Source organism: Pelodiscus sinensis, chromosome 21, assembly GCF_052426305.1.
Source record: "Pelodiscus sinensis isolate ZL-2025 chromosome 21, ASM5242630v1, whole genome shotgun sequence".
Taxonomy (NCBI): domain Eukaryota; kingdom Metazoa; phylum Chordata; order Testudines; family Trionychidae; genus Pelodiscus; species Pelodiscus sinensis.
The window spans coordinates 1,972,154-1,998,144 of NC_143072.1; the positions used below are offsets into that span (position 1 = coordinate 1,972,154).

General features: G+C 47.4%; 1 protein-coding gene across 3 annotated transcripts in view; it reads right to left on the bottom strand.

Moving 5' to 3' along the window:
• The window catches only part of COL26A1 (collagen type XXVI alpha 1 chain), a 254,279-nt gene that overhangs the window by 214,145 nt on the left and 14,143 nt on the right, over positions 1 to 25,991 (bottom strand). For all 3 annotated transcript variants that reach the window (XM_006114230.5, XM_006114229.5, XM_006114228.5), the window contains exon 2: positions 7,902 to 8,024. In XM_006114230.5, coding sequence (XP_006114292.1) covers positions 7,902 to 8,024 — 123 coding nt within the window. The remainder of the gene's footprint in view (positions 1 to 7,901; positions 8,025 to 25,991) is intronic.

The window sequence follows — 25,991 nt, forward strand, 5'->3', positions numbered from 1 at the left end:
TTTGTTGACTAAAGATAACAAATTATTAAGCTTGATTTAGCAGTTTCCTTTTCTTGTTTTCAAGGCAATTATGAATTTTGTTTAGGTCCTAAACTTTCTGTAGGCCCTCGGCACTGTGCCTAATGGGTCATATGGCCCCGCCGCCAGGCCCATCTGCCCTTTGGTGTCAACACCTAGACATCCACAGTGAGGTGCAGAAATACACCAGTGGCCTGGCTCAGATGGAGAATGGTTGCAGCAGAGGGCTCCACATAGAGAAAAGCCAACAGCAAAGACGGCACCAAAGCACAGCAGGCCTCCAAGCTAAACAGAGCGGCGAGGGTGGAGGTGGGAACAGAGCAACGCATCCCAACCGAGCCAAGACGATGACGTCCATGCAAAAGAAACACAGCTGCCGGCTTCACCAAGCAAGTGAGCAGAAAGCAAGAAGCAACACGCCCCGAGCTGTGACACTGAGGATCACACAGATCCTGGCAAATGCTGGGCGCGGATCCAAAATGTGTGCAATAAGGAAAAGAAATGTCACATCTGAATGGGTGACAGGAAATGGATTAAATCCCGTCTGGCCGCGCTGACATCTGTTTGGAAGCAGGAGTTCTAATGAAATGCCCCTCTCAGCTGCCGCTGAAGAGCTGAGACGCCTTCTTCTTTGGCAGTTCTTTTTGCTAGTGAACCTCCCCTTTGTGGGCATGGAGGGAATGTAAGCTGGACCAGATCTGGCTCATTGCTTGTAAACAAGAAGATGAAATGGTTGTACCAAGACACAACTGTGAGAAACAGAAGAAAGCCAGAGCTGCACTGCTGGTGGTATTTTATTTACCTAATGGTTTTCTCTGTTGTAGAATCATAAATTCCTAGGGCTGGAAGAGGCCTCCGGAGTCACCGAGTCCAACCCTCTGCCCAAAGCAGGACCAACCCCAACTAATACATCCCAGCTGGGGCTTTTTCAAGCCTGGACTTCAAAACCTCTCAGGACGGAGATTCCACCACCTCCCTAGGGAACCCATTCCAGTGCTTCCCCACCAGCCATGGGAAATAGCTTTTCCTAATAGCCAACCTACAGCTCCCCCACTGCAACTATTCTTCTATCATCCCTTCGATCAAATCTACCCAATTCCTCCTTATAATTAGAGATGGGTCCCAGTCACGACTTGTAACAGCAGTCCAATGTATTGTGCATGGCATGGGAAAAGGGATAAATCCATGCTACACCTCAGACCCCGAGACAGAAACTGGATACAGTTCTGTGCATGCAAATCAGGAGTCCAATCGCCTTGACTGGCCACACATATCTAGGGAGGTGAAGATAAAAATGGCTTCTGAAATGCTAGACGCCTGAGACCAGAAGGTGGCAAAACCTCCCAGAGGTAAGGGGAGACAATAGCCTTTGTACGCAGCATAAAGACTTTGGGGGGGGGGGGGCTGTCCCAGATGGTATTCTTGATCCAACACTCCTGTAGAAATGATGTTCCCTCTCACCGATACGCTAACGAGCTCTGACAGCTAAGATTGGATTTTATTTACCTCTACTAACGATAGTGTACAAAGTACCAAGCTGGTGTTAAAAGCTCCAAAACTGACCCCTCAAGATCTGGGAGTGGAAATATCTTGCTGTTGATTGTTCTAAATTTACAACTAAACTTAAAATATGGCTTTCATTGGTATTTGTTATATTTTTTTCTTTATAAAAGAACGAACAACACACTTCCTGTCAGTTCATTTCTAAGTTATCCCCTGCAAAAAACAAAACAAACAAAAAAAACCCCAGGAGTTTCCAGGTGTTCTGGAATGGAATCATGACTAAAGCTGCCTCCCCCACCAAAATCTGAAATGATGCCCCGACCAGATTTTGGTCTACACTGTGGAGTTTTTCCGGGATACCTGACACATCCAAGGAATGCTTCTGCTTTTTCAGAACAGTTTCCGAAAAAGCAGACGCGTTCTTTTGGCATCCCTGTATTCCCTCATCGTAGGAGGAAGAAGGGACATTCCAAAAGAGGAGGGTTTCCTAACAACAGGAACCCATTGGCCTGCGCTCTGCTCCCCATAATGGCCTAGATACTTTTGCATCGAGCCAAGCTCGCGCTCACACGTGAGGTTCTTCATGGCAGCGCTTTCGGGGATTCAGATCTGTCTGCCTGTGAAATCCAGCTGAGCTGTCACTCCACAAGGCAAGGGCTGGGGGCAGCCAGAGTGTACAAGGGCCTGATCTCCCCAGACTAAGACCCACGGGTGGTGGGTAAAAGCCAGCTGGGGAAGGCAAGTCCCAGCCCTGCCCTGCTTGTTCTGCCAACGCTCGCCTCTGGAGCCAGCCAATCCTCCCAGGCCAGTGGAGGGCCGGGGCTGCCGTGCTACAGCCCTGAGCAGGCCCTACCCAGCGGCCAGGGAACAGGACTGCTATGCTGCGCCCCCATCCCTCCCTGGTGGCTGGGGAAGGTGGGCTGCCACGCTATGGCCCCAGTCTTCGGTAGTCATGAGTGTAGCAGTTTTGGGAAAGCTGCGCCTTCCCTTGCCTACATTACCAGCCGCCCATACTAAGGCCACATCTCACATGGAGGATTGATGCTCCGGCGATCAATCGTCCAAGGTTCCATTTAGTAGGTCTAGTAAATATCTTCTAAATCAAATGCTGAGGGCACCCCATCGGCGATGATACTCCTCGCTCTTGTGAGGAGTAAGGGAAGTCAACAGGAGAATTTCTCCCGTCGTCCTCCTGTGCGGAGTTACCCCAGAAAGTCAGTGCAAGGCCCATCAACTCCAGCTATACAGTTCACATAGCTGGAGTTGCATATCTTGCATCGCTTTTCTCCGCCTGTGTAGACCTGGCCTAAATAGCATTCCACAGTATAAGAGCTGAATTAGTGTCTTCCATCTGCGGAGTCTCAATACTGGGGCACAAAAATATACCAGGGCCTGGTTCAAGAGGAAATCTTTGAGTACCAGATAGCCAGAGGTGGATAAGCTCGTCCTATGACTTGAGCACTCCCAACCTGAGAAACGTCCTACCCAGAAGCCAGTCTGTTTGCCTGATGGGGCAGGGCTCCTACAAAGGTCCCACATTCAGCAGAACGGAAGAGATGCACTAAAAAATGTTAAAACTTGAGTCACATTTGTAATACTTTGGGGAGTCACTAGATGGTGCTATTATAGACTTCATGAATTCCATTCAGCTCTAGGGATAGGCAGCATAACAAAGGTGGCCCAGAGAGGGCTATAAGAATCTCAACTTCATTTCTTAAATCCGGTTCCCAAAACGTTGCACTCCTGTCACATGGCAATGATCAGTATCCATTGGTTCTAGTGGCTGCTTTTACCTCCTTGTGAAAAATAAAAATGTAAATAAGAGACCAAGCCCAGCCTCTACCACAAAACAAAACAAAACAAAAATCAAAGTAATACAAGCAATTAGAAAATAGAGGCATCTCTAGGATGGAGAGAACAGGCAGCAGGTTTAAAACAAACAAAAGGAAGTTTTTCTTCACACAAGTTTCAGTGGAACTCCTTGTCGGAGGCTGTTGTGAAGACCAAGACTTTAACAGAGTTCAAAAAATAACTAGATACATTCATGGAGGTTAGGTCCATCAATACTTATTAGCTAGGATGGATAGGAATGGTGTCCCTAGCCTTTGTTTGTCAGAGGCTGGAAATGGATGACAGGTAACGGATCACTTGATGATTCCCTGTTCTGTTCACTCCCCCTGCGGCATCTGGCATTGGCCACTGTCGGCAGACAGGATACTGAGCTAAATGGACCTTTGGTCTGACCCAGCATGGCTGCTCTTATGATTTTATAATTAGCTACCAGGTCTGAATCTCAGAGGCTCTGACAACTTGGCACGTGTTCTCATAACCATTCCTTCTCTGCAGCAACTTCATCAACTCCTGATTCAATGGGCCACCTTGGAGCAGACAGGCACTGGTCCTGTTTTCTACCATCAGGGGGTGATCGCATGTCATTTCTGTCAACCTCTTCCAGAGGTCCTCAAGAAATAGCCAGGAACAGCCTTCATTTAGGTGCCTTTGACTGAAACTGGGTGGTTATATGATGCATGACTTTGTTCTTGGGTTCTAGTCCGTGTTCTGGGAGCACACGACAGCCATTGGGCAGTTACTTCCCAGAGAGGCAGCTCTCAGCTGAGATCGCTAGTGTCAGTAACTATTTCAGTACCAAGGCTTCTGGCATTTGTGTATGTTGTAGTAGTGTCAATCCCAGAAATACAAGGTGGGTGAGATAAACTCTTGTATTGGTACAAGTTCTGTTGGTGAGAGAGTAATTTTTGAGCTTACACAGACTTTTCTCCAGATCACTAAAGACTGAAGAGACCTGAGGAAAAGCTCTGTATAAGCCCAAAAGCTTGTCTCTCACCAACAGAAGTTTACAGAATCATAGAATACTAGAACTAGAAGGGACCTTGAGAGATCATCAAGTCCAGTCCCCTGCCCTCACAGCAGGACTAAGCATCATCTAGATCAGCCCTGATAGATGTCTGTCCAACCTAGTCTTAAATATCTCCAGTGATGGAGAGTCCACAACCTCCCTAGGCAATTTATTCCAGTGTTTAGCCACCCTGATAGCTGGAAGTTTTTCCTAATTTCTAACCTAAACCTTTCTTGCTGCAATTTAAGCCCATTGCTTCTTGTCTTATCATCAGAGGCCCTGGGGACTAATTTTTCTCCCTCCTCCTTGTGACACCCTTTTAGATACTTGAAAACTGTTATCATGTCCCCTCTCAGTCTTTTCTTTTCTAAACTAAACAAGCCCAATTCTTTCAGTCTTCCCTCATAGCTCATATTTTCTAGACCTTTAATCATTTTTGTTGCTCTTCTCTGGACCTTCTCCAATTTCTCCACATCTTTCTTAAAATGTGGTGCCCAGAACTGGATACAATACTCCAACTGAGGCCTAATCAGTGCAGAGTAGAGTAAAAAATTTACTTCTCGTGTCTTGCTCACAACATTCCTGTTAATGCATCCCAGAATCATGTTTGCTTGTTTTGCAACAGTGTCACACTGTTGACTCAGTTAGCTTGTGGTCCACTATGACCACTCAATCCCTTTCTTCAGTACTCCTTCCTAGACAGTCACTTCCCATTCTGTATGTGTGAAACAGATTGTTCCTTCCTAAGTGGAGTACTTACTTATTAAACTTCATCTTACTTACCTCCTACATTTCTCTCATTTGTCCAGATCATTTTGAATTTTCACCCTATCCTTCAAAGCATTTGCAACCCCTCCCAGCTTGGTATAATCCGCAAACTTAATAAGCATACTCTCTATGCCATCATCTAAATCATTGATGAAAATATTGAACAGAACCAGCCCCAAAACAGACCCCTCCAGAACCCAACTTGTTATGCCCTTCTAGCAGGATTGTGAACCATTAATAATGACTCTCTAAGAATGGCTATCCAGCCAGCTATACACCCACCTTATAGTAGCCCCATCTAGGTTATATGTCCCTTGTTTATTGATAAAAAGGTCACATGAGACCTTCTTATGAATAAAGGTTCAACAAGTTGGTCCAACAAAAGATATTACTTCATCCACCTGGTCACTTGTTTTCAAATGTATGCATTTTTAATGTCAGCTTTTCTCTTGCCATTCATTTCAGTCCTATCCTCAAACAAGCAGCCAGAAGAATTCAAGCTAAGTGTTCAGGCTATTAGAAAAATTACTTAATTTAAAATGACAGGAAAAAAATCCAGCTAAATTAGAATGTCACAAAATTGAACACAAAAATATTCTTTTAAAAAAAAACTCGTAGGTTTATATTTTCGTTTGGCCACTGGTCAGTCTTACTCAATTCTCTTTTGCTTATAATATGAGTTTTCATAGATAAACACTTTAAATATCATTTTTCTTTTCTGTGAATATGCCTATTGAACACCCATCCCTCCTCATCCCACCTGCCCGGGCACGTTTAGTCAGTTAACTGGTTAAACATTAACTGATTAAACAAGATTTTACATCCCTAATGTTCATCCAGTAATGTGATTGATTATTTGTTATCAGTGCGGCTTCATTCACATTTTTAAAAAGAAGACTGGGCCAGAATTTGGCAAGTTTTTTTAAAACTATTTAAAGATTAACATGCACACTCAATAGGAATGGAGCACCCCGAAAAGAGAGTCAGGTGTGTGAAATTAAAAGAAGTTTGGTCACAAAAATGTACAATATAAAATGTCCTGTGTCAGGCTGTGATTGGAATAAGACCAGCCACCAAAGCACATATATTATAAGCAAAAGAGAACTGAGTAAGACTGACCAGTGGCCAAACGGAAGTGGAGACTGAATAGCAGGGACAGCAATGTGAAAAATGTAAACTCCTGATCACTACTGGTATTCGGTGAAGCTCAGTATTTGAAGAGGGTGGAACCATATTCAGCCTTCATTGCACCACAACATTTCTTTAGTAAGTTCTCTCAACCCCTGCTCTGTAGCTGTTGGTAAGAACGTGGCAATAAAGAATTCCATTCACTTTGTTTGCCAATTTAAGCCTGTGGAAAGCCAGACAGCTCAATAGTCAAGCGGGTAGAGCGAGTCAAGACCTCTGTGCTGAGACCCCACAGAGTCATGACCTCTGTGCTGAGGTTGCCAGTCTGTGAGGTGTGGCTGTTGGGACACCGCACCTCTGTACAAGGCTCAGACACCTGTGGATATATCTTAGAGGAGCTTGAATTTGTAAGGTGCTCTGAAGTCAAGAGGAATTAAGAGCACTGCACACGACACAAGATCTAGTGCCAGATCCTTTTATTAACCTTTTTAGGGCCAGCTACTGACCCACAGAAAAATCAGTCAGGGGGCTGCATGCAAGTGAGAAGTAAAGTAAAAAAAAAGCCCACCCTCACTGACATGGCCCCTGACTGAACAGGAGAAAGACACTCCCCACGTTCCCCTCACACACCAGAGCCCAACCGGGTAGATTTTATGTGGTCAGGCGGTGGGGAAGGGGGGGGGGGCTGGAGTGCCAGTGCAGGCTCCTCAGTGGTGGTGGGGGGTGCGGGCCCTGAGCTTTGGGGGCTAGATTCAGACAAGCCAAGAATCAGGCCCTTGGGCCTCAGGTTGCCTACCATGGGTGGTCAGTAGTGTAGGCAAGGGAAGGCATAATCTTCCCAAAACTATATGCCCAACCACCAAAGGCTGGGGCCACCACCAGGGCAGGCTAGAGCCGTGGCGCAGCAGCCCGGCTCACCCAGCTTCTGGGAAAGACTGGGGCTGCGGCGTGGCAGCCCAGAACAGCAGCCTGGCCACCAGGGAAGGCTGGGGCTAGGGCCATGGCGCAGCAGCCCGGTTCCCCTGGCTGTCAGGGAGGGCCAGCCCAGGGCTGCAGCAGGGCAGCCGTGGCTCTCCACGGCCAGGAAGTATCAGATTGGGTGTGGGTGGGGCTTGACTCCGGAGCGGGGCCTTGGGTGGAAGGGGCGAGGCTGTGGCTGGCCTTCCCCAGCTCGGCTTTCACCTGCTGCCCATGTTCTCCACCCCTGCATTAGGGGTTCCCTTTCATCTCTGGGAACCTACTGAAGGTCAATACTGGCAGAGGTTACATGTAATATTGAGAACAGTGGCCTTATCTTAGTCCCGCAGTGGCTCTGGTGCCTACCATCGCAAGGCAGCGGAATTAGCATTCTCAAAGGGCCAGAGCAAGAGCTTTTCAATGCCAGGTGCCTCAATCAACTGTATGAAGAAGTTTGCAGAGATCAACACACAGAGCAAAGCTACACGTGTGGGGTAGGGTTCTGATCTCAGTTATACCGGGGTAAATCAGGAGTAACTTCAATCTGGGCCTATCAGGCCCTATCCAACGTGCTTTGCTTAGCCCAACTGCCTGCTGGCTTGACTCAGACATGCTGGGCCCAGCCTCCAGACTGAATACACAATAGAAGACATTGGTGAAAGGCTTTTACCTCACTAAGTTGGCACAAGGTCCAGGCCATCGGCAGCTCTGATAAACCCTCTGGATCACCGTCTCCGAGCCATTTTGCACTTGGCAGGAAACTGTCCGTGTGACCGTGTAATGACACCAATGCCTGCAGAGAAAAAGGACAATGTAAATCTCCATAATGCAGCGAGCTGAGTAACACCCATCAGCCCACTGCCAATCATGTTGACCCCAATATTTGCAATCATCAGAATGTTGCTGTTGTGTATTGGATTGACCTGAGTGACTGGGATGGGGGGGAGGGAAATCATAGGGTATGTCTACACTACCACCCTAGTTCGAACTCGGGTGGTTAATGTAGGCAACCGAAGTTGCAAATGAAGCCCGGGATATGAATTTCCTGGGCTTCATTTGCATCTTGCCGGGCGCCGCCATTTTTAAATCCCCGCTAGTTCGGACTCCGTGCCCGCGGCTACACACGGCACGGAGTAGGTAGTTCAGATTAGGCTTCCTATTCCGAACTACCGTTACTCCTCGTGGAACGAGTTGTACCGGTAGTTCAGAATAGGAAGCCTAATCCGAATTACCTACTCCATGCCACGTATAGCCGCGGGCACGGAGTCCGAACTAGCGGACATTTAAAAATGGCGCCACCCGGCAAGATGCAAATGAAGCCCGGGAAATTCAAATCCCGGGCTTCATTTGCAACTTCGGTTGCCTACATTAACCACCCTAGTTCGAACTAGGGTGGTAGTGTAGACCTACTCATAGAGAGCAGTGGGAGATGTCCAAATTCGTTCTCAAAAAGCAGAAGGGAGCTTTTTCAGGCACAAGATGCCCACGAACAAATCCTGAGCTTTAGTATTCAACGTAGCAGGTGCCCTTCAGGAAGTATATTGTTCACAGTCATCAGCATTTGAACAACAAGAATGACGATGCTTTATAGCGTTGTATGTGGCGGGTGGGCACTGTCACAGTGTTGTCACTGCACTAACAAACCAAGCTGTACAGGCGCTAACACTTCCAGGAGCTGTGCTCTGATGGGGTAAAGCAAAACCGCTCCCAGGATGGCTTATCCAGGTTTCAAACCCAGGCAAGGGCAAATTTACACCAGAGCAAAGACTTACAAGCGCCCCCAACCTCTCTTGCAGGGTTGGGGGACCTTTTTTGGGTCGGGGCCCGCTGACCCACAGAAAAAATCAGTTGGGGGCCGCACACAACTGAGAAGCAAAACAAAAACAAAACCCCCTCACTGATATGGCCCGCAGTTGAGGAGAACGATACTCCCCGTGTTCTCCTCACACACCAGAGCCTGGGGGGAGGCAGCCTAGTGGATTTTTTCACTCCAGTGGTGGAACAGCGACTGAGGAGGAGAGGGAGGCTGGAGCACCAGCACAAGCTCCCCAGTGCTGGGGAGAGGGGTATCCCTGAGCCTCAGGGGCCACATCCAGGCAAGCCAAGGGCCACATCCGACCCCTGGGCCTGAGGGTCTCCACCTCCTGCTCTACTGCTTGAATCACTCTACCCCTGGGCAATGAGTTGAAAGGTAAGTGCACCTCCCTCCCCAGCCTCATCTTCCCTGGTCCCATGCTCTGCCTCCTTTCTCTTGTCCGCCTTTCCTTTGTCCTCTTGAGCTTCTGGTTTCTTCCCCCTTCTCTGCTTTCTAATTTATTTCATTTGTTGAGCCTCCCGTCATCTCTCCAGGAGGCTTCATGAATGTCAAAGAGTGGGGCTCAGACTAACACGGCTACATCTCTATCACTATTCTACAAACAGTGGGGGAGACTCAAGCACATCGCCCATTAACAGTGGGGATCCAAAACCCCACACAGCTTCGCTTCGGGTACGTCTACACAGTGCAGCTATTTCAGGCTACCAGAGCTTCCCTGCATCTTCACAAGCCACCCGCTATTTCCAAGTATTTTTTGATATAACGGACGGGCTACTTTAGCATCCCTGTAACCCGCATTCCTGTGTAGACGTGCCAAATTTCAAAATAAAGTATTTTGAAATAGAATTAAATTGCATCCCTTATTTCAAATTGAAGGTGCTGTGTAGACTCACCCTTCCTGACGTTGCTTGCAGTGACTACTTTTATTGGGAAACTCCTGGCATTTGGGGATGTGATGTATATAGGCCCCTATCCCCAGGGTTATCCTTAGGATGTCTGGGGCCCTATGCAGGACTATTAACCTGGTGCCCCTACGCCTGATGGCAACAAGGCAGGGCACGTTTGTAGAACTGTGATTTTATAATCGTCAGCAACACACCAATAAAATATTTTTACAGAAAATGTTAAACTACGGTCCTGCTGATTGACACGGTCAATTCAGAAACTGACAGTATGTCCCTGCGGCAGGTAAATGCCTGTGAAATGGCTTCATGGCCTCTCAAATGGCTCTTTCACAGGCTGAGTGTCGGCTCATAGCTCTGGCAGGCTGTGTCACTGGTAAGTGAACTAGATCCTCTCCGGAGGAAGCAGAATCACAAACTGGGATGGGGAAGGTAGTAGGGGGGGATATTAAGACGTGGTGGTGCCCCAAATGTTTGGGTGCCCGTCGTCGCTGCATACTCTGTGTCTGTGTAAGGATGGCCCTGTTCCCCCACCCATCTCTTGTCCCAATTTTTCACACTTGCTCTCTAGCCCCCCCACAGCACAGTCATGTCCCAAGTATTTCCCAGGCTTGTAAGTAGTGCAGGGGATGGAAAGCCAGTTTGCTCAGAGTAATCTGTAGTATCTCTCAGCCCTCTTTTTGTGGCTTGACTCAGAGGGGTATTAACATGACCTTGTGCCATCAGGCCCTCTCTCTAGGCATAGGAGAGGAGTAGACGCCGCAGGACTCCTCTGGGGGAAAGGCCTGGCATGGTTTCACTGCCCCAGCTGTCATTTCTGGGGATTCCTGCCAGGAAGCCTTGGGAATGGAAGGGGAATCGGGAGAAGCTAAGTAGGAAACTATGTTAAAGCCGTAAATGACAAGATAATCCTGGTTTGCATTGCCGGGTGCAGTACAACCCCCCACCTCAGGAAGAAGAGTCTCGTGGCAATAACACAAGCACAGTTATCAATGTGATGTCATTTATTCCTCTGCCATCTCTCACTTATAGGAGCAACTCAGCGTTGAGCAGCTAGGGCTGCAATGCCGAAGATACAAAGCATGTTGTTTGCAAAGATGATGTTCCAAGTGAGTGTCTGGGGATAACAGGCATCCTGCCTCATCCGAGTACACGATACTAACGTCTGGGCTCTGGATCCAAACACCACACTATCCCAATGTCATTGCTGCCCTCTGAATCATGCTTTAAGTCAGGATTTCCTATGTAGGGAATTGAGCTGCAAGATGGAAAAACATTAATGAAAGCTCAAATCATCGTCTGAAGACATTTGATCCTTTAATGGGCTGCAAACAGCTTCCATGAGTTACATTCTCCCGCCTTCACCCAAAAAGATGGGGAGGAGAGATGACTGGAAACAGGAGCTGGTTTCAGACTGGACTAGAAAATAATACTGTGATTAGCTCCATTTCAGCCCTCAGCCTCCATGGAGGATTTGCTTAAGATCTGCAGGGTAGGACTCTGTTCTGGTGCATGCTCAGCACAAGTTCAGCAAAGCACCAAGAAGTGCCCTTTGAGTGGGAGAATGGGGAAGCACTCTCTCCAGCCAATGGACATATTTAGCACAGGGCTTGCAGTTAATTGTACAATTCCCCCCTGCCCCAGGCCAGCCAGCTGTCCAGACCACCACACAACACACACACTGTGTCTCATGCAAAGCAAGCGCCAAGTCTGCAAAATACCAGGCGGGAGTGAAAAAATTTCCCCAAACCATCAAGCACTGTAAAAGGCTTCTCATTAATATGCAAGGAGGAAACTTTGTTCCTAGCCCTGGGAGAAAGGAGACCTTGCTCGAGGCAGCATTCTGCAACAGATCAAGACTAGACGAATGAACACAAGGGAACAAACAAAAACATGCCATGTAGCCTTATCCTGGACAGATCTTACTTATCACATACCTCCCCTCACTCAGGGCTTCTCTTTAGACTTTAGCAACTCTTTTCTAGTTTGCCCTTCCAACTGAACTGGCTATTCCTAATTACAGGAAATGTTCAATAGCTATAAAATGTAGGTGTATGCCGCCTCCCCCCACCCTGTGAACCATCTCCCACTGATTTCAGTGGCCACAAGGCAGATTGGCAGAGGAAAAATGCCTCTTGTACACAGGTGTTTAACTGAAGATACAGGGAGTTTGGTTTTCCTCACCTTGCTCTTACACTACGCAGTCTCAAACTTGTGTTTCGCTGGCCCCTTTCACACAGCAAGCCTGAGACCGACCCCCTTAAAAATCTCTACTCTAGGTGCAGTAGGAGAAGCAGGGTTGGGAGGTGGCGACTGACAGCTCACGACTCCCCCTGTAAGAACCTCACAACACGGAGGAGTCAAGACCTCCAGTTTGGGGATGTCTAAACGACAGGGGAGTTTTCGAAAGAGGATATGCAAATTTCATGGGAATTTGCATATCTTCTTCTGATTCACTTTTGAAAGACCTGCTGTCAAAAAGCAAAGTAGTCTGGACACAGGTTTTTTGGAAAAAAAAATCCCTTTTTCGAAAAACCGCTCTTCCTAAAAAAAGGAGGTTTACACGGTTTTTTGAAAAATGTTTTTTTCCCTGAAAAAAAACCTGTGTCCAGACTACTTTCACTTTCAAAAGACCTGTTTTCAAAAAAGCGATCGGAAGATGATATGCAAATTCCCGCAAAATCTGCATATCCTCTTTCGAAAAAAACCCGTAATGTAGACTACCCTTTGAGAAGCCCTGTGCTACTGTAACTGACGTCAGTGGTCTTAATCCTGTGTCTCCCTGGAAGAAAAGAATCCAACACCCTTTGTCCCTGCACGTGAAAAAGAAACGCAGTGTCTCTGTAGCACAGCAGACCAGCTCATAACTTCAAGGAGACTGAAATCCAATATCCCAAGTGACAGCATGGGATCTCGATATTCCAGCAGGTGCAACATAGGCTCTGGCAACGGATGCACAACACGCAACAGAGAACGAGATACTGGGTTTTCTTGGTTCAAAAAGCAACAACAGCAATTCAGACCTGCCACGTTCAAAGGTTCCCTGTGGCCTTTGGCTAGTTTACAGCCAGAGCCAAACGCTGCATCTCGGGCACTTCTAAGTAACATCGTCCCCTTATGTTAGGAACTAAAATGCTTCGCCTGGCTGGGTGGCGATGGGAAAAGCCACGGGATGCATATTGTGAAGTATTGTAGTTAAGTAGCTGTAAAGGGGGGAGCCCTGCTCCGTAGTCTACACTTCTTGTGGATTTGCCAAGAATGGCTGCAATTGGAGAGAGTTTTGGGCACATGCCTACATGCACACACAGGCACAAGGACCAGCTTGGCACCTACCCAGGTCAATGGGAATTTGGCCTTCAATCATCACTAGTGCCCATGAAAACCTAGGCAAGAGTGTTTATGCCCCTTTAGTGACCAGACCACATAATTCAAGGGTAGCAAACCTTTTCTGGGTTGGGGGCCACTGACCCATAGAAAAAAAAAATCAGTCAAGGGGCCGCACATAAGTAAAAAAAAGAAAACCAAGCCCTCACTGGCGTGACCCTCAACTAGGAAGGAGAAAGACACTCCTCCCAGTCCTCTCACACACCAGAGCCTAGAGGGGCCCAGGCTAATAGATGATGTGTTTTCTAGTTCCACAGGATGGCGATGCGGGGGGGGGGGGGACTGGAGTGCCAGTGCAGGCTCCCCAATGTTGGGGGCAGGGATCCCTAAGCCTCAGGCACCAGATCTATGCAAGCCAGAAGTGACATCCAGCCCTCAGGCCTTTCGTTCCCCACCCCGACAAAGGAATAGCAGCCTGCCACCGGTTCCAGTTCATTGACTTAATCCTTGAACTCAAGTGGTAGAGGACTAGACTCCCATGGCAACAGGAATAGAATCACTGCAAGATGGATTGGTGCCTGGAAAAGCTATTGGAGTAGGAAGTACTTTCCCATGAAGTAAGTTGATCTATGTGGGCTCAAGAGTATCAGAAAGAGAAAATATTTATCTCTGGGTATTCTGCTCTGGACTAGAGGAAAAGGGTCACGTTAAAGGACAGGAACTCATCTCAATCACTGTAGGACCTATCAGAATCATAACATCATTTAGAGGCCACAGGCTGTAACTGCAATGCGACCTAAAAGGGGGGGGGGGGGGGAACAGACATACCCCGGCCAGAGATGTCTCCTTTCAAAGCCATAATCTTAGCAGGAACAGTTCCCAGAGCACTAGCAAGCATGACAGTGCCTTAGACTAAAAGCGGTGAAAGACCCCGTCTTCGCTTACACCGATTATAAACGACCCTTTACATTACAGACAGATGCTAGTAAGAAAGGTTTGGGAGTATTATTGGCACAAGTCCAGGATGACAGAGGACGAGTTTATTGCTTAGGCAAGGAGGAGACTGAAGCCAAGTAAATGTAACGACCCAAATTACTGCTCCTTCAAGGTTGGAGCTGCTAGATCTTAAATGTGTCCATCGTCGGTATGTTTAGCAAATGCCTTACAGCTCCTTAAGGAATTTGCACTCCACTGACTAGCTTAGACAAGTGGCTCTCCGGCTGTTCCATCCACAGGCTGCTTCACAAGAAACACTCCCCCCCCCCCACCCCCCCGTTCGATTCTCAAAAACACGTTCCGCTCTCCAGACCACCAGGAAGGCTCTCAAGGACCACTGGGGAACTGCAGAACGTCGTTGGTGAGCCACTGACTTTAACAAGTCAGGTGTGGAGCTACAGAGCAGGGGAGTATTGTCAGCGAGGCCTGAGAAAGGTCAGCGCGGTGAGACAGTCTAGAACAGGTGATTGCAAGTGTCATTGCGCCGCAGCTCCCTTGTGACATCAAAAATTACTTCACAAATCCAGAGGTGGGGACTGAAGCCTGAGCCCACCCAAGCCCTACTGCCCTAGGTGGGAGTGTCAAAGACCAACCCCTTCCGCTCCAGGCAGGAGAACCAAAGCTGTAGGGCTCTGGCCTCAGGCAGAGGGCTTGTAACCTGAGCCCAGCTGCCCAGGGCTAAAGCCCTTAGGATTGGCTTCGGTACTAGATCGCAGGGCTCCAACTTCGGTGCCGAGTCCCAGCAAGTCTAAGCCAGCCCTGATGACCCCATTTAAAGGAGTTCACGATCCCCGTGGGGGTCCCAACTCACAATCTGGGAACCCCTTCCTAGGCGCTCTCTTGTGTAGCGTGGGAAATTGAAGGAGGGCTACAAACGTGTTCGCTTGGACATTCCAGGATGTGAAATGGTAGTGAATTCAACTCCGCTCAAGCCTTTTTGGGCAGAGACCTGTTAGGAGCAGTGTTCCCTGCAGGTCGTGCGCTTCCGCAGTCACTCAGGAGAGACTCAAATGCTGCCCAGTGGAGTAGCAGAGTACCCACCGCTAGGTGTTTTGTTTCTATTGGTGGTGCACATTCCCTGGTGCACGTAAAATTTATTCCACACACGGATGGAAAATGTCCACACGTGGAGGGAAAAGATTAGAGCAGAGGTGGACCAAAAAAAAAAAAAATACACAAACAGCAGCCCACCACAGTTAGTCCCTGGCGGGCCACTGCCACTATGTTTACCTGCAGAGGCGCAGGTATCAGACAATCACAGCTCTTGCTGGCCGTGGATCGCTGTTCAGAGACCAGGACGCCGCTTCCTGCCATTTGCATTAGCTGTGAAAAGCGATTCGCAGCCAACAAGAGCTGTGATCGTCCAATACCTGCAGAAGTGAAGTCAACATGGGGTGGGGACCCACTAGGGATTTACCCTGCAGACTGAATCCAGCCCACGGGCCAGAATTTGTCCACCCCGGCTTAGAGGGAACATTGGTTAGGAGATTCCTAGCAACTGCTAATAGGACCACGTTCAGAGGCTGGAGGATTTTGCCTAGCATGCCCCACTAGTAGATGGCCAGAATGGGTTAATGGATTCTGCTGTCCCACTGAGGCAGATGACTCATTACCCCCACCTGGACATAAGGGAGATGACAGAGAGGCTGACTATCTAGGGTGTGGGCTGAGCAGTCCTGAGGGAGGAACTCAAAGAGCAGCCAAGCCTGGACAGAAGGCTTGAGCTGCACTTCATTATTGTCAATGTCTGTATTAATAAAGCCAGACATCAGCGTTTGACCTTGGCATCGAGCAGGTTGGGAAAGCCATCTTTTCAAACCCCGATTTGGATGAAAACAAACTCAGGCAAGAGTCTCCAGGGTCATATTTCTTTCTAAAATTTCTGCATAGCCGGCAATCCTGCACTAGGAGAGAACAGAACAGGCAACAGAGGCAATGCAAGTGCAGCTGTCTAAAACATTCTAACCTCCAGAAGAGGCCAGCTAGCCAGCTCTCAAAGGCAAATCAACGGCTCATTTAAAATCGGGTTGGCTTGGAGGAACCAAAAAGCTATTTCTCGGAGGGAAGATAGTGCAGACGGATCGGAGAGAGACAAATGAGTGATATAAAAAGGCATAAAGAGCTTTGCAGTTTTCTAAACCCACAGCCCTAGAATAAATATTTGCAAATACTAAACTTTTCCCGTTTCAAGCACAACTAAAAGCTGTGCGGCTAAAGCAAACAAGAAGCCCTGTCCACAGCAGCAAATGTGGCTTGGTTTAGTGTAGGAAATAATCTGAGCTCAACAGGCAAATGAGCTGAATCCAGCCTCAGGTTTTAGTCAAAAGGCTACAGCTTAGAAATGAAAACTGTTACATTCCGTCTGATCCCCCTTCTTGCTGGGAGACCATCATTCAATTTCATAATTGAGAGCTGAAATAGTGCTGTGTTCATTTAAAAAAAAACCTACGGTATGCAGTGTACTCAGTATACAGGACCTTCAGTCTCATGTCAATTGGATAAGGTAGACACAATTCCAGTGATGAATGGATAATACCCTTAAACAACGTGCCAAGTTCACACTAGCATGATGCATTGCACTTTCACAGTCCTAGAAGCTAGGCCATTTATCTTGGTGCAGAGCCAACTGAAGAGAGATTTCGTTACAGCTTCTGTACCACCAGGCCACAGAAGAGCAGTACACGCGTGGCATATGCAACACTAAAGATCAATCAGCCAGACTGGAGTAGGCTGAGACAGAAGAAAGCAGCCAACTATCTTGGAATTCTATCCATCGAGCCCTGCAAATCCACAGATATCCACAGTGCATCCACATCCACGGATACAGATACCTGCACCCCTTTTTGGAAGATGCAGATATGGACACCAATTTTGTATCTGCACAGGGCTCCAGCTATCCATTCCAGAAAAAGGTTTTTTACCAACACCTGTCTCACAAATTTGGAGGAAAGTTGATTGCACCCTACTGAGTCTCTTCTATGAGGTTGGCATTTCTGTTGCTTGTGATTTGCCCTAAAGCTTTTAGCTGTGTAAACAACTGCACTGAATTATCTTTTTGTTTTCATAAGGATAACAGATTGTATGTTATACTTAGCATAGATCAACATTTAGGGCACAGAAAGCAGTAGGAGTGTTTTGAGAAGTACAGAGATTTCCCCGAGTTTCCTCATAACATTTTTCACTGGCGCTATCAATTTCCCTGCAATACTGGAAAGGAATTTCAATAAAAATCAAAGGTCACTGATTTTTAGTGGGAAAAAGATGCCGGCTAACTCGAGAAAAGTGAACCATGCCCTGCTCCCTATGTAAATAGTACAGTGTCCTACTTGCCTTGCCAGAATACGTTGGATTGGAAGCTATTTATATATCTCCTGGAGACTGGCAGCAGAAACTGCTCCTGTGAACACAAAGAAATCTCAGAACTGAAGGCTACCAGGCATCTAGGATTTCTCTACACACATAGCCTGATTTCAGAATATTACCCCTCTTCATATAGATGCTTTCATCTGACTCTCCATCATTACCTAGGTCATGTCTCCACTTGTGGGAAGATCAATGCAGCAGCAATCGATTTTCTGGAGTTTGATTTAGTGCGTCTAGTAAAGACATGCTAAATCGAATGCTGAGGGTGCCCCCACCAGTGCTGGTACTCCTATTCCTCGTGAGGAGTAAGGGAAGTTGATAGGGGCATTTCTCCCATCAATCTCACGCTGCGAGGATGGCACCAAAGCTCGGCTTAAGGAATGTCAATGCCAGCTACGTTTTTTACATAATTGGAGTTGTATACCTTAAGCCAGCCTTCCCCTATAGTGTGAACCTGGCCCTAGCTACATGACTGAATTGTTGGCTTTAACACTGTGACCTGACAAAGGAGCTCAACACGTTCTGCTGGTGAGAATGGTTGTCCGTTGGATAGAAATGAGCTTGTTACCCTCTTTAAACATTTTACAAGAGAAACCTAAACTTTCCCCCATGTTGTGAGGCATCTAAAATCCAAGGTTATGGTTCAGCCATTGTCCAGGAAAGTTCAGAACTGAGTGCCAATTTATCCAAAGTTCAGGGCAGTTCAGATTTGGAGTTAGGTCCAGTGTTCTCTGTAAGCTGAATGCTTGTGCAGCCACTCAGAAGAGATTTGAATGCTGCCCAGCTAATTAGCAAAGGCCCACAGCTAGGTTTTGTTTCTACCGGTGGTGCACATTCACACATGCCTCGGTGCACATCAAAATTATTCCACATATGGATATTTAGCTGACCCTTGTCACTACCGTCATGCTATCAGCAGTGGTTTGAGATTGGGAATGCATAACTCCAAGCAGTCCGTCTACAAACAAGGCAAAGGCCACAAACTGGTGGTGTGTTCTATAGCTAGATTTCTATGAGCTGCTTAAGCACTGTAAAAATCTCCCCAGGAAGTCAGTCAGTCCCCTTAGGCTCCAGTCTCTCTTGACACCCAGGCCAGCTGGTCTTAGCAATAAATGGTCATTTGTACCAAATTCACAAAGTGTTCAGGTGGCTCCCAGTCCCAAGAGACCAGTCACTCAACCCAGATCAATTTGCGTCTTAGATGTTAAACCAAAGACAAACCACTGTATCCAATTCTGTAATTAATTAAAGGTTTATTAATTAGGAAAAGCACAGGTTAAAGCAAGCAACATAACAGAAATCAGTCTCAATCAAATCCTAAGGCAGGTACCTCTTTCACAGAACAACCTGCATCAGGGACGTAAGTGACTAGTCCTGTACTTTTCAATGGGAGAGAGGCAGCAGGAACCAAAGCAGTTCCCACTAGCATGGATTCCCCTCTGTGCCTCTTCCTTTGCAATCCATCCCCTCATCCAGGTCATTAATGAAAACGTTGAGCAAAACAGGCCCCAGGACCAACTCCTGGGACACTCTGCTTGATACCAGCTGCCAGCTAGACATTGAGCCACTGATCACTATCTGTTGAGCCCATCAAGGTAGCCACCTTGTAGTCCTTTCATCCAAGCCATACTTCTTTAAGTTGCTGGGGAGAATATTGTGGGACACCGTATCTAAAGCTTTACTAGAGTCAAGAGAAATCCTATCCACCACCTTCCCCATTTCCACAGAACCAGTTACCTCGTCACAGAAGGCAATCAGGTTGGACAGGCAAGACCTGCCCTTGGTGGATCCATTTTGACTGTTCCTGACCCCCTTCCTCTCCTCCAAGTGTTTAAAAATGGGTTCCTTGAGGAAAGCGCCAGGATTTTTCCAGGGACTGAGGTGAAGCTGGCTGGTCTTCAGTTCCCTGGATTCTCCTCCTTCCCTTTTTTCAAGATGGCGTGACAGGGTCCGACCCATTCCTGGGTCCCAGACCTATGTTCAGTCCACGATCTCCAGTCTAGGTACTGCAGCACAGGCTTTGCTTACCCCTTTCAAAGTTTTTGTGGCAAAATGGCTGTCAGGAGAGGTGCTTCTGGTCAGCTTGGGCTGGGTGACCAGTCCTCCCCAGTTACCAGCTGGACTCTCTGGTGAAGGGAGACCAAACACGCCCCCTTGGAGTCCTCACCTTCCCCCTCCCTTGGCAAAACTGCCGTTCTCTTTGTCAGCCTCTTATACTCTAACCTTAGCAGTAGTAACTCCTCTCTGCTGCCTCCAAGCTCCTCTTCCACCCTCCTTCTTGTCCTCCCCCACAGGGCAGGCTTTTAAAGAGGTCCTTTGGCTCGCTGAAGTCAGCTCAGCTGCCCCTAATTAACCAGGACAGCTGCTATTTCAGAGCTGCCTTTCTGCCCCTTCTGAACAAGCCCTCTAACCTGCTCTGTCACAATGGCACTATATTTGCCTTTTTCCAGTTGTCTAGAGCCTCCCCCGATCGCCATGAATATTTTTCAAAGACAATGGCCGATGGCTCTGCAGTCACCTCATCCAACTCCTTCAGCACCCTCGGATGCATTAGATCCGGTCCTGTGGGTTTGTGTCTGTCCAGCTTTTCTAACCTTAACCTGTTCTTTTGCCACTGAGGGCTGCCCGCCTCCTGCCCAGACCGTGCTACCCCATGCAGCAGTCTGGGAGATGGTATGATCTTCTTATTGCCAACATACCTGTAGAAACCTTTCTTGTTACCCTTCACATCCCTTGCTAGCTGCAACTCCAATTGCGCGTTGGCTTTTCTCATTACACCCCTGCAGGCTCGCACAATATTTTTATTCTCCTCCCTTGTCATCTCTCCAAGCTTCCACTTCTTGTCAGCTTTCTTTGTGTGTGTAAGCTCACCTGAGATTTCTCTGTTAACAGCTTCTTGTTAGAGACCATGACTTGCATTCCACCAGGCTATTTCCCCGTTTGACGACTTACCTAGTCACCAAGTTTACAGTGCCAATGCTTGCTCTTGTGTTATAATATGAGTGACATCAATACATGTGGCCTCCTACCAGCCTCTTATGGAACACTAAGCACATCCCTATCAGCGATCGGTTTTGATAATACTACGAGACAGGAAGCAAGACTGGTTTCCAGCTATGCACTAAGGGGGTGCATCTACACTGCACCGTTATTTCAAGATAACTAGCATTTCAAAAGAACAATGTGAGCATCTACACAGCCATTCCATGATTTCAAAATAATTTTGAAGTGACCGACAGCTTATTCCAAAAACTGTAAACCTCATTCGACGAGGAATAACACCTATTCCAAAATAGCTATTTCGAAATAAGGCACGTGTAGATGCTCCACTGCTGCTATTTTGAAATAGCCCCTCACCAGGGCCATTCTAAGTTATTCCTCCCCAGTGTCTCCTGAGGCTCTAAATCAAGATAGCACGTCTACATTAGGGAAGCCTGCCTCGGACTAATTTTGAGGCTTCCCTGCAATGTAGATGTGCTATTTCGAAACAAGCTATTTCGGAGTAACTATTCTGGAATAGCTTATTTCAAAATAGCCGTGCAGTACAGACGTACCCAGGGAGGCCAGGGGCCTTGGCAACAGTTGGCATCTGGTCTGTCAGAACCACAACATCCCAGCTCTTCACACTCATTAATGGGCTGTATCTTCAGTCCTGGAGAAAGGGGAGAGGAAATACACTGAGTAAAACTAAGGGATCTGCCTGAGGTCACATAGGGTGTATGTGGCACTGAACCCAAATGGCCCCTACCTCCGTGGCCTACCTGCTAGTTTATACTTCCTAATCTTCATAAAGACTTGCAACATGGGGTACGTCTCGCTCTGACATACCAAGCTCACGTAACTCTGTGCCTGGAAATTACAGAGATAGGTGCATTAGAAATCCTGAAATGCAAAAATGTCCAGTTCTGTCCTTGGGGGTACTGGAACCAATAAATTGTTTTCCAGAAGGCAAAGATGAAAACATTAATATTTCAATATTCACTTTTGAGCCTGGAAGCAGCAGCCAAAGCTGATGAAGGGACAGAATAGCTGCTATCTATACCTAAAAGAAAACATGTTATCCCTCGAAAAAGGCTGTTACAGCCATGGATAGCAGCCCTGAAGGAAGAGAAAGTGACAGAAGATCTTCAGAGCCCAGGCACCCTTGAGAGTCGTAGGAAACCTCGTAAATAATGTTGCCAAAGAAATGGAACCATCTGGAAAGGAAAAGATTGAGGGATTTCGATTCTCTTTTGCTGCTTTGTCAATCAGAGAATTAAGAACATTTGGCACAGACCTGATGCAACATCCAGCGCTCTTACAGAATTTTCGTTACAGAAATTGACCCCTAGAAGAGTCCTGTGTGCTTCAGCCGTGAAAAGTAACTCAGTCTCCCCAGTGGAGCTGGACTCTTCAGAGATCGAGCCAGGGCCTTTCCCTGTGACAGTCGGACCCAATATTTGCACATGCTCAGCAGACACACGCTTAGTATGGCGGTTGTTTCCTGAGCTGTGCCGGAGGATGAGCAGGAATTGCCGGGGAAAGTCCATCTTCCATTTGCACCAGGTCATATTGCATTCAGGATCTGGGCACCAGAACTTGGAGCAGGGAGCTTACTTCTCCCACGCCCTCAACACTCTGACTACTGGGTCAACGCAGCATGGAGGACAACACTGTTGAAATGCCGGCCCAGGAAACAAGAGCAAGATCTGGACCGGAGCAGGGGGAGAGACTAAGAAGCCAGGATGGAAAACAAAGACTGGTGGGTCAGACTCAGATCTGAGGAGAAGCCAGAGGAAAGACTGGACTGGAGCCTCATGGAGCTGGGGGACGAGAAGGAGGGCAGACAGATCAGATAAGCAGCTAAGTAGTAGGGATGGGAGAACTGGGATTGGCTGGGCAAAGACACTGCGAGAAGGATCTGGGAATAGGGGGAGAACTGGCAATGGCTGAGCAAGGAAAGTAAGAGGAGAAATGTGGAGGCTGGGAAAGAATGGGCTGGGGTGAGATGAATCCGACAGGGATAAAGAACAAGGGGCGAGAAAGAGACAGGATTGGGAAAGGAATGAGTTGGAGAGGAAGAGGGACAAGACATCACCCACTAGAGCACACTCTCTTCCAAAGCCTGGAATGGAAGCCAAGGTTCCTGGGTCTCCCCAATCCATTACTGTCAGCAAATAGCTGTGAAGTGCTGGTCCTCCCAGGGGATACCAATCTACTACTGCTGCTATCATGTGCTCCATTAGCTCAAGTGACCGAGGTCTGGGAGAAGTATCTGAAGGTTTCCACCCTGCTAACAGGCCATGCAGGTGTCAATACAATGCCACCTATTGTCATTTATATTTTTTTTCTACTTTGCTTTTTTAAAAACCCTAGAAAATTACACAAACACATTGGTTAAAGAACCTTAAGGTGGCAAAAGTTAAGGACTCAGAAGTTAAGAAATGCCAGAATTAAGCATTTGTCCAAGCACTGTCCCTCTGTGCAATGAATGAGACAGGGGTTATGTGTGTAGGAAAAAACAGTATGCAGTCAATTATAGACCATCATAATTCATACACACAAAAGGGCAGAATTAAGGTTGCACAGGCTTTGTGTGGGGGGAGGCGGGGGGAAGATCAGATACAGAGCATGACAGGGGATAGGTTTCTCTGGCAGAAGGGCCTTGTTATTTCACTATAGAATGTCTGATTCCCTCATCTTACTGATGACATGCTATGACAATCAAAGCCTATCAAATGTCTGCCTGAACCAAGTCCACCATCAAGAAAATGAAGGAGGCTAGTCTGGGACTTTAACTTCGCAAAAGTTGACAGCAGCTTTTATTTCTTTGAAAGGCCTCTGCTCCTGAAGACATGGTTATAAGCATTCCTGTATTTTGCAGTAATGTGGGAGAGCTTTGAGCAATGGGGGACAGTGGTTTCCGGCCTTCACTTTGGGGGGGCAAGGAAGAAAACAGAAATATCTATGGAATTCAACTTGGCTGAAGTTGACTGACAAACTGGAATTTGGCATTTGGTATCCATTCAGTATGGCGATCATGCACAATTACAAGCAAGTATGTCATTTTCACAAACCTGAAAGCTCTCCATTTAAAAAGAAAGAAAAACCTGAGCTTGAACATTTTTGCACAGCTGGAGAGTCACTTGCAGACTGGTCTCCCGTCTTCATATTCCCAGTACATTCACAGGACTGGTTTGTTCCTTTATATATTTTCCCTTTTTCATTTCAAGATCAGATTTTCTAGAGAGACTCTGATTAAAGCTTCAGGGTGAAACTAGAGGGCAAAATACCATGTGTTTGTTTAAAATATACTTCAGATTCTGAAGAACACAATCAGCACTTGCTTCTGAACTCTTATGTTTGTTCCTGCTCTATAGAACCATGATCTAGAACTGTTCAAACCTAATGCAAAGAACCCCATTCAGTTTACCACTGGTTGTATCAGAATAATGGGATTGCATCTCATAAAATCATTCAGAAAAAAGTCAGAATCCCCAGATAGGTGAAAGGGGCATGTATCCCCCCTTCCCGGCCCCAGGTCTGGGACTGCCCTAGCCCCAGGGGCAGCCCGTGAGCCTAGGCAGTCACCTAGGGCACCGCTGGCCCGGGGCACCCAATGACAACGTCACATGGCGCCCGATGATGACGTCATAGCCTTTGATGACCATGCAGGCGGGGGCGCCAGCTGCCGCCGTCAGCCTCAGATTGCTCCTGCCTAGCCCGAGCCTCCCACCCGCCAGACTCCAGTTCGAGAGAGCGTGGGGGAGGCTGAAGTCCCTCCCCCACCGCCGCCGCCCTGATTTGTGCAGGAACATTGCTGAGTGTTCCCTTTAGGGAGCATGGGAAAAGACCCTCACTCACTCTGGCTGCGGAGCACAGAGAGTAGATAGACCTGGACCTGCCTCAGCTGGGGGGACATGAATCCTTCCCCTGGCTGCGCCCACTGGGGCTGCAGCGGCCAGAGAGGCACTTTTCACTTGGCCCCAAACTGCGGCAGCGAGAAAGGGTTGGGGCAGGGGCGCTCTCATGGGTGGCCACCCACTTTGTATTCAGGTCCACACACACCCCAGCCCACCCACTGCTCCGCCCCACCTAGGCCAAGGGGTCGGGGCTTCCCCCACTTCAGCGTAGCCAGAGCATTGAGGAGCAGGACGAGGGCTTAACGTCCCCCTCCTTCTGTCTTGTTCCCCATCTCCTCATTGCTGTCCACCAATGCGAAGTTGGGGTGCACCCAAATGGGCTGAGGTAGCCCTCTCTCCCTGGGACAGCCTGCAATCTGAACCCCTCATCCCCCACCACATCCCAAATCTATGATTTAAATGAAGAAAAAAAATAATGAGTTAAGGACTCAAGCAACACTGGCTAAATCGTCTCGATGTAGTGTTTTTGCCTGCCTATGCAGAAAGTGCACCCCTCAATACCACCTTCACACTGTGTCGCCTACAGGGTTCTCAGGGTTCATTTTAAAACAGAAATCAGGTCACATATTTCACGCACTTAAATATGGACCTAGGCACCAAACTTCAGGCCCTCATTTTAAAAACTCTGCTGTTGTGTTTAGCACAAGAGTCTTGAAAAGCGACCCTGGAAAGCTCTGATCAACAAGCCTCAAAAGCATTGGTCTCTTCGCCATCCTTAGCTGAGGTTTAAACCCTCAGAGCTGTGTTGTAAAATTGATGCCATTCCATTTACAAAACACAGAATCGGATTGTGACTGCGGTGGTTTGAGTACTCCTGCATAATAGAAAATCAACAATAATAGTAAAAGAAACAAAACCAGTAAATTCATCATTGCTTCCCCCACCAACTCATTGAGTCAGTTTGTTTACTTATCAGTCCCCAAAATTCAGTCATTTGCATTGCTTTGAAAGCTCTAGCTCCAAGAATAGAAATCTCAAGGAGAGACTAAGGCATCTACTTTAAAGAATACACAAGGGGCATTTCCTGAGTTAATGTAAAATACCAAACAGTACTTTACCAATTCATACTGCAGACAAAAAGATGACATTGGCCAAAATAGTAACCTCTAGTCTCCGTACAACATCATTAAAGGGTATATTGCTATGCAAACTACTCATAGCAAGACTTTGTTCATAACGCTTTCTCTTACACAGGTCTTGGGAACGACGTATCTTTATGCTCCACATACAGCGACCTTCTTAATCAGAAGAAGTAATCCTGTGTCACCTTACACACTGATTGGATGGATGGATAGGGTTTTGCCCATGAAAGCTCATGATATCTCATCTGAAGAAGTGGGTTTTGCCCACAAAAGCTTAAGATACTATACATATATTTTTGTTAGTCTCGGAGATACCACAGAACTACTCATTGTTTTTAAAGTTACAGACTAATACGGCAACCCTACTGCTACTTA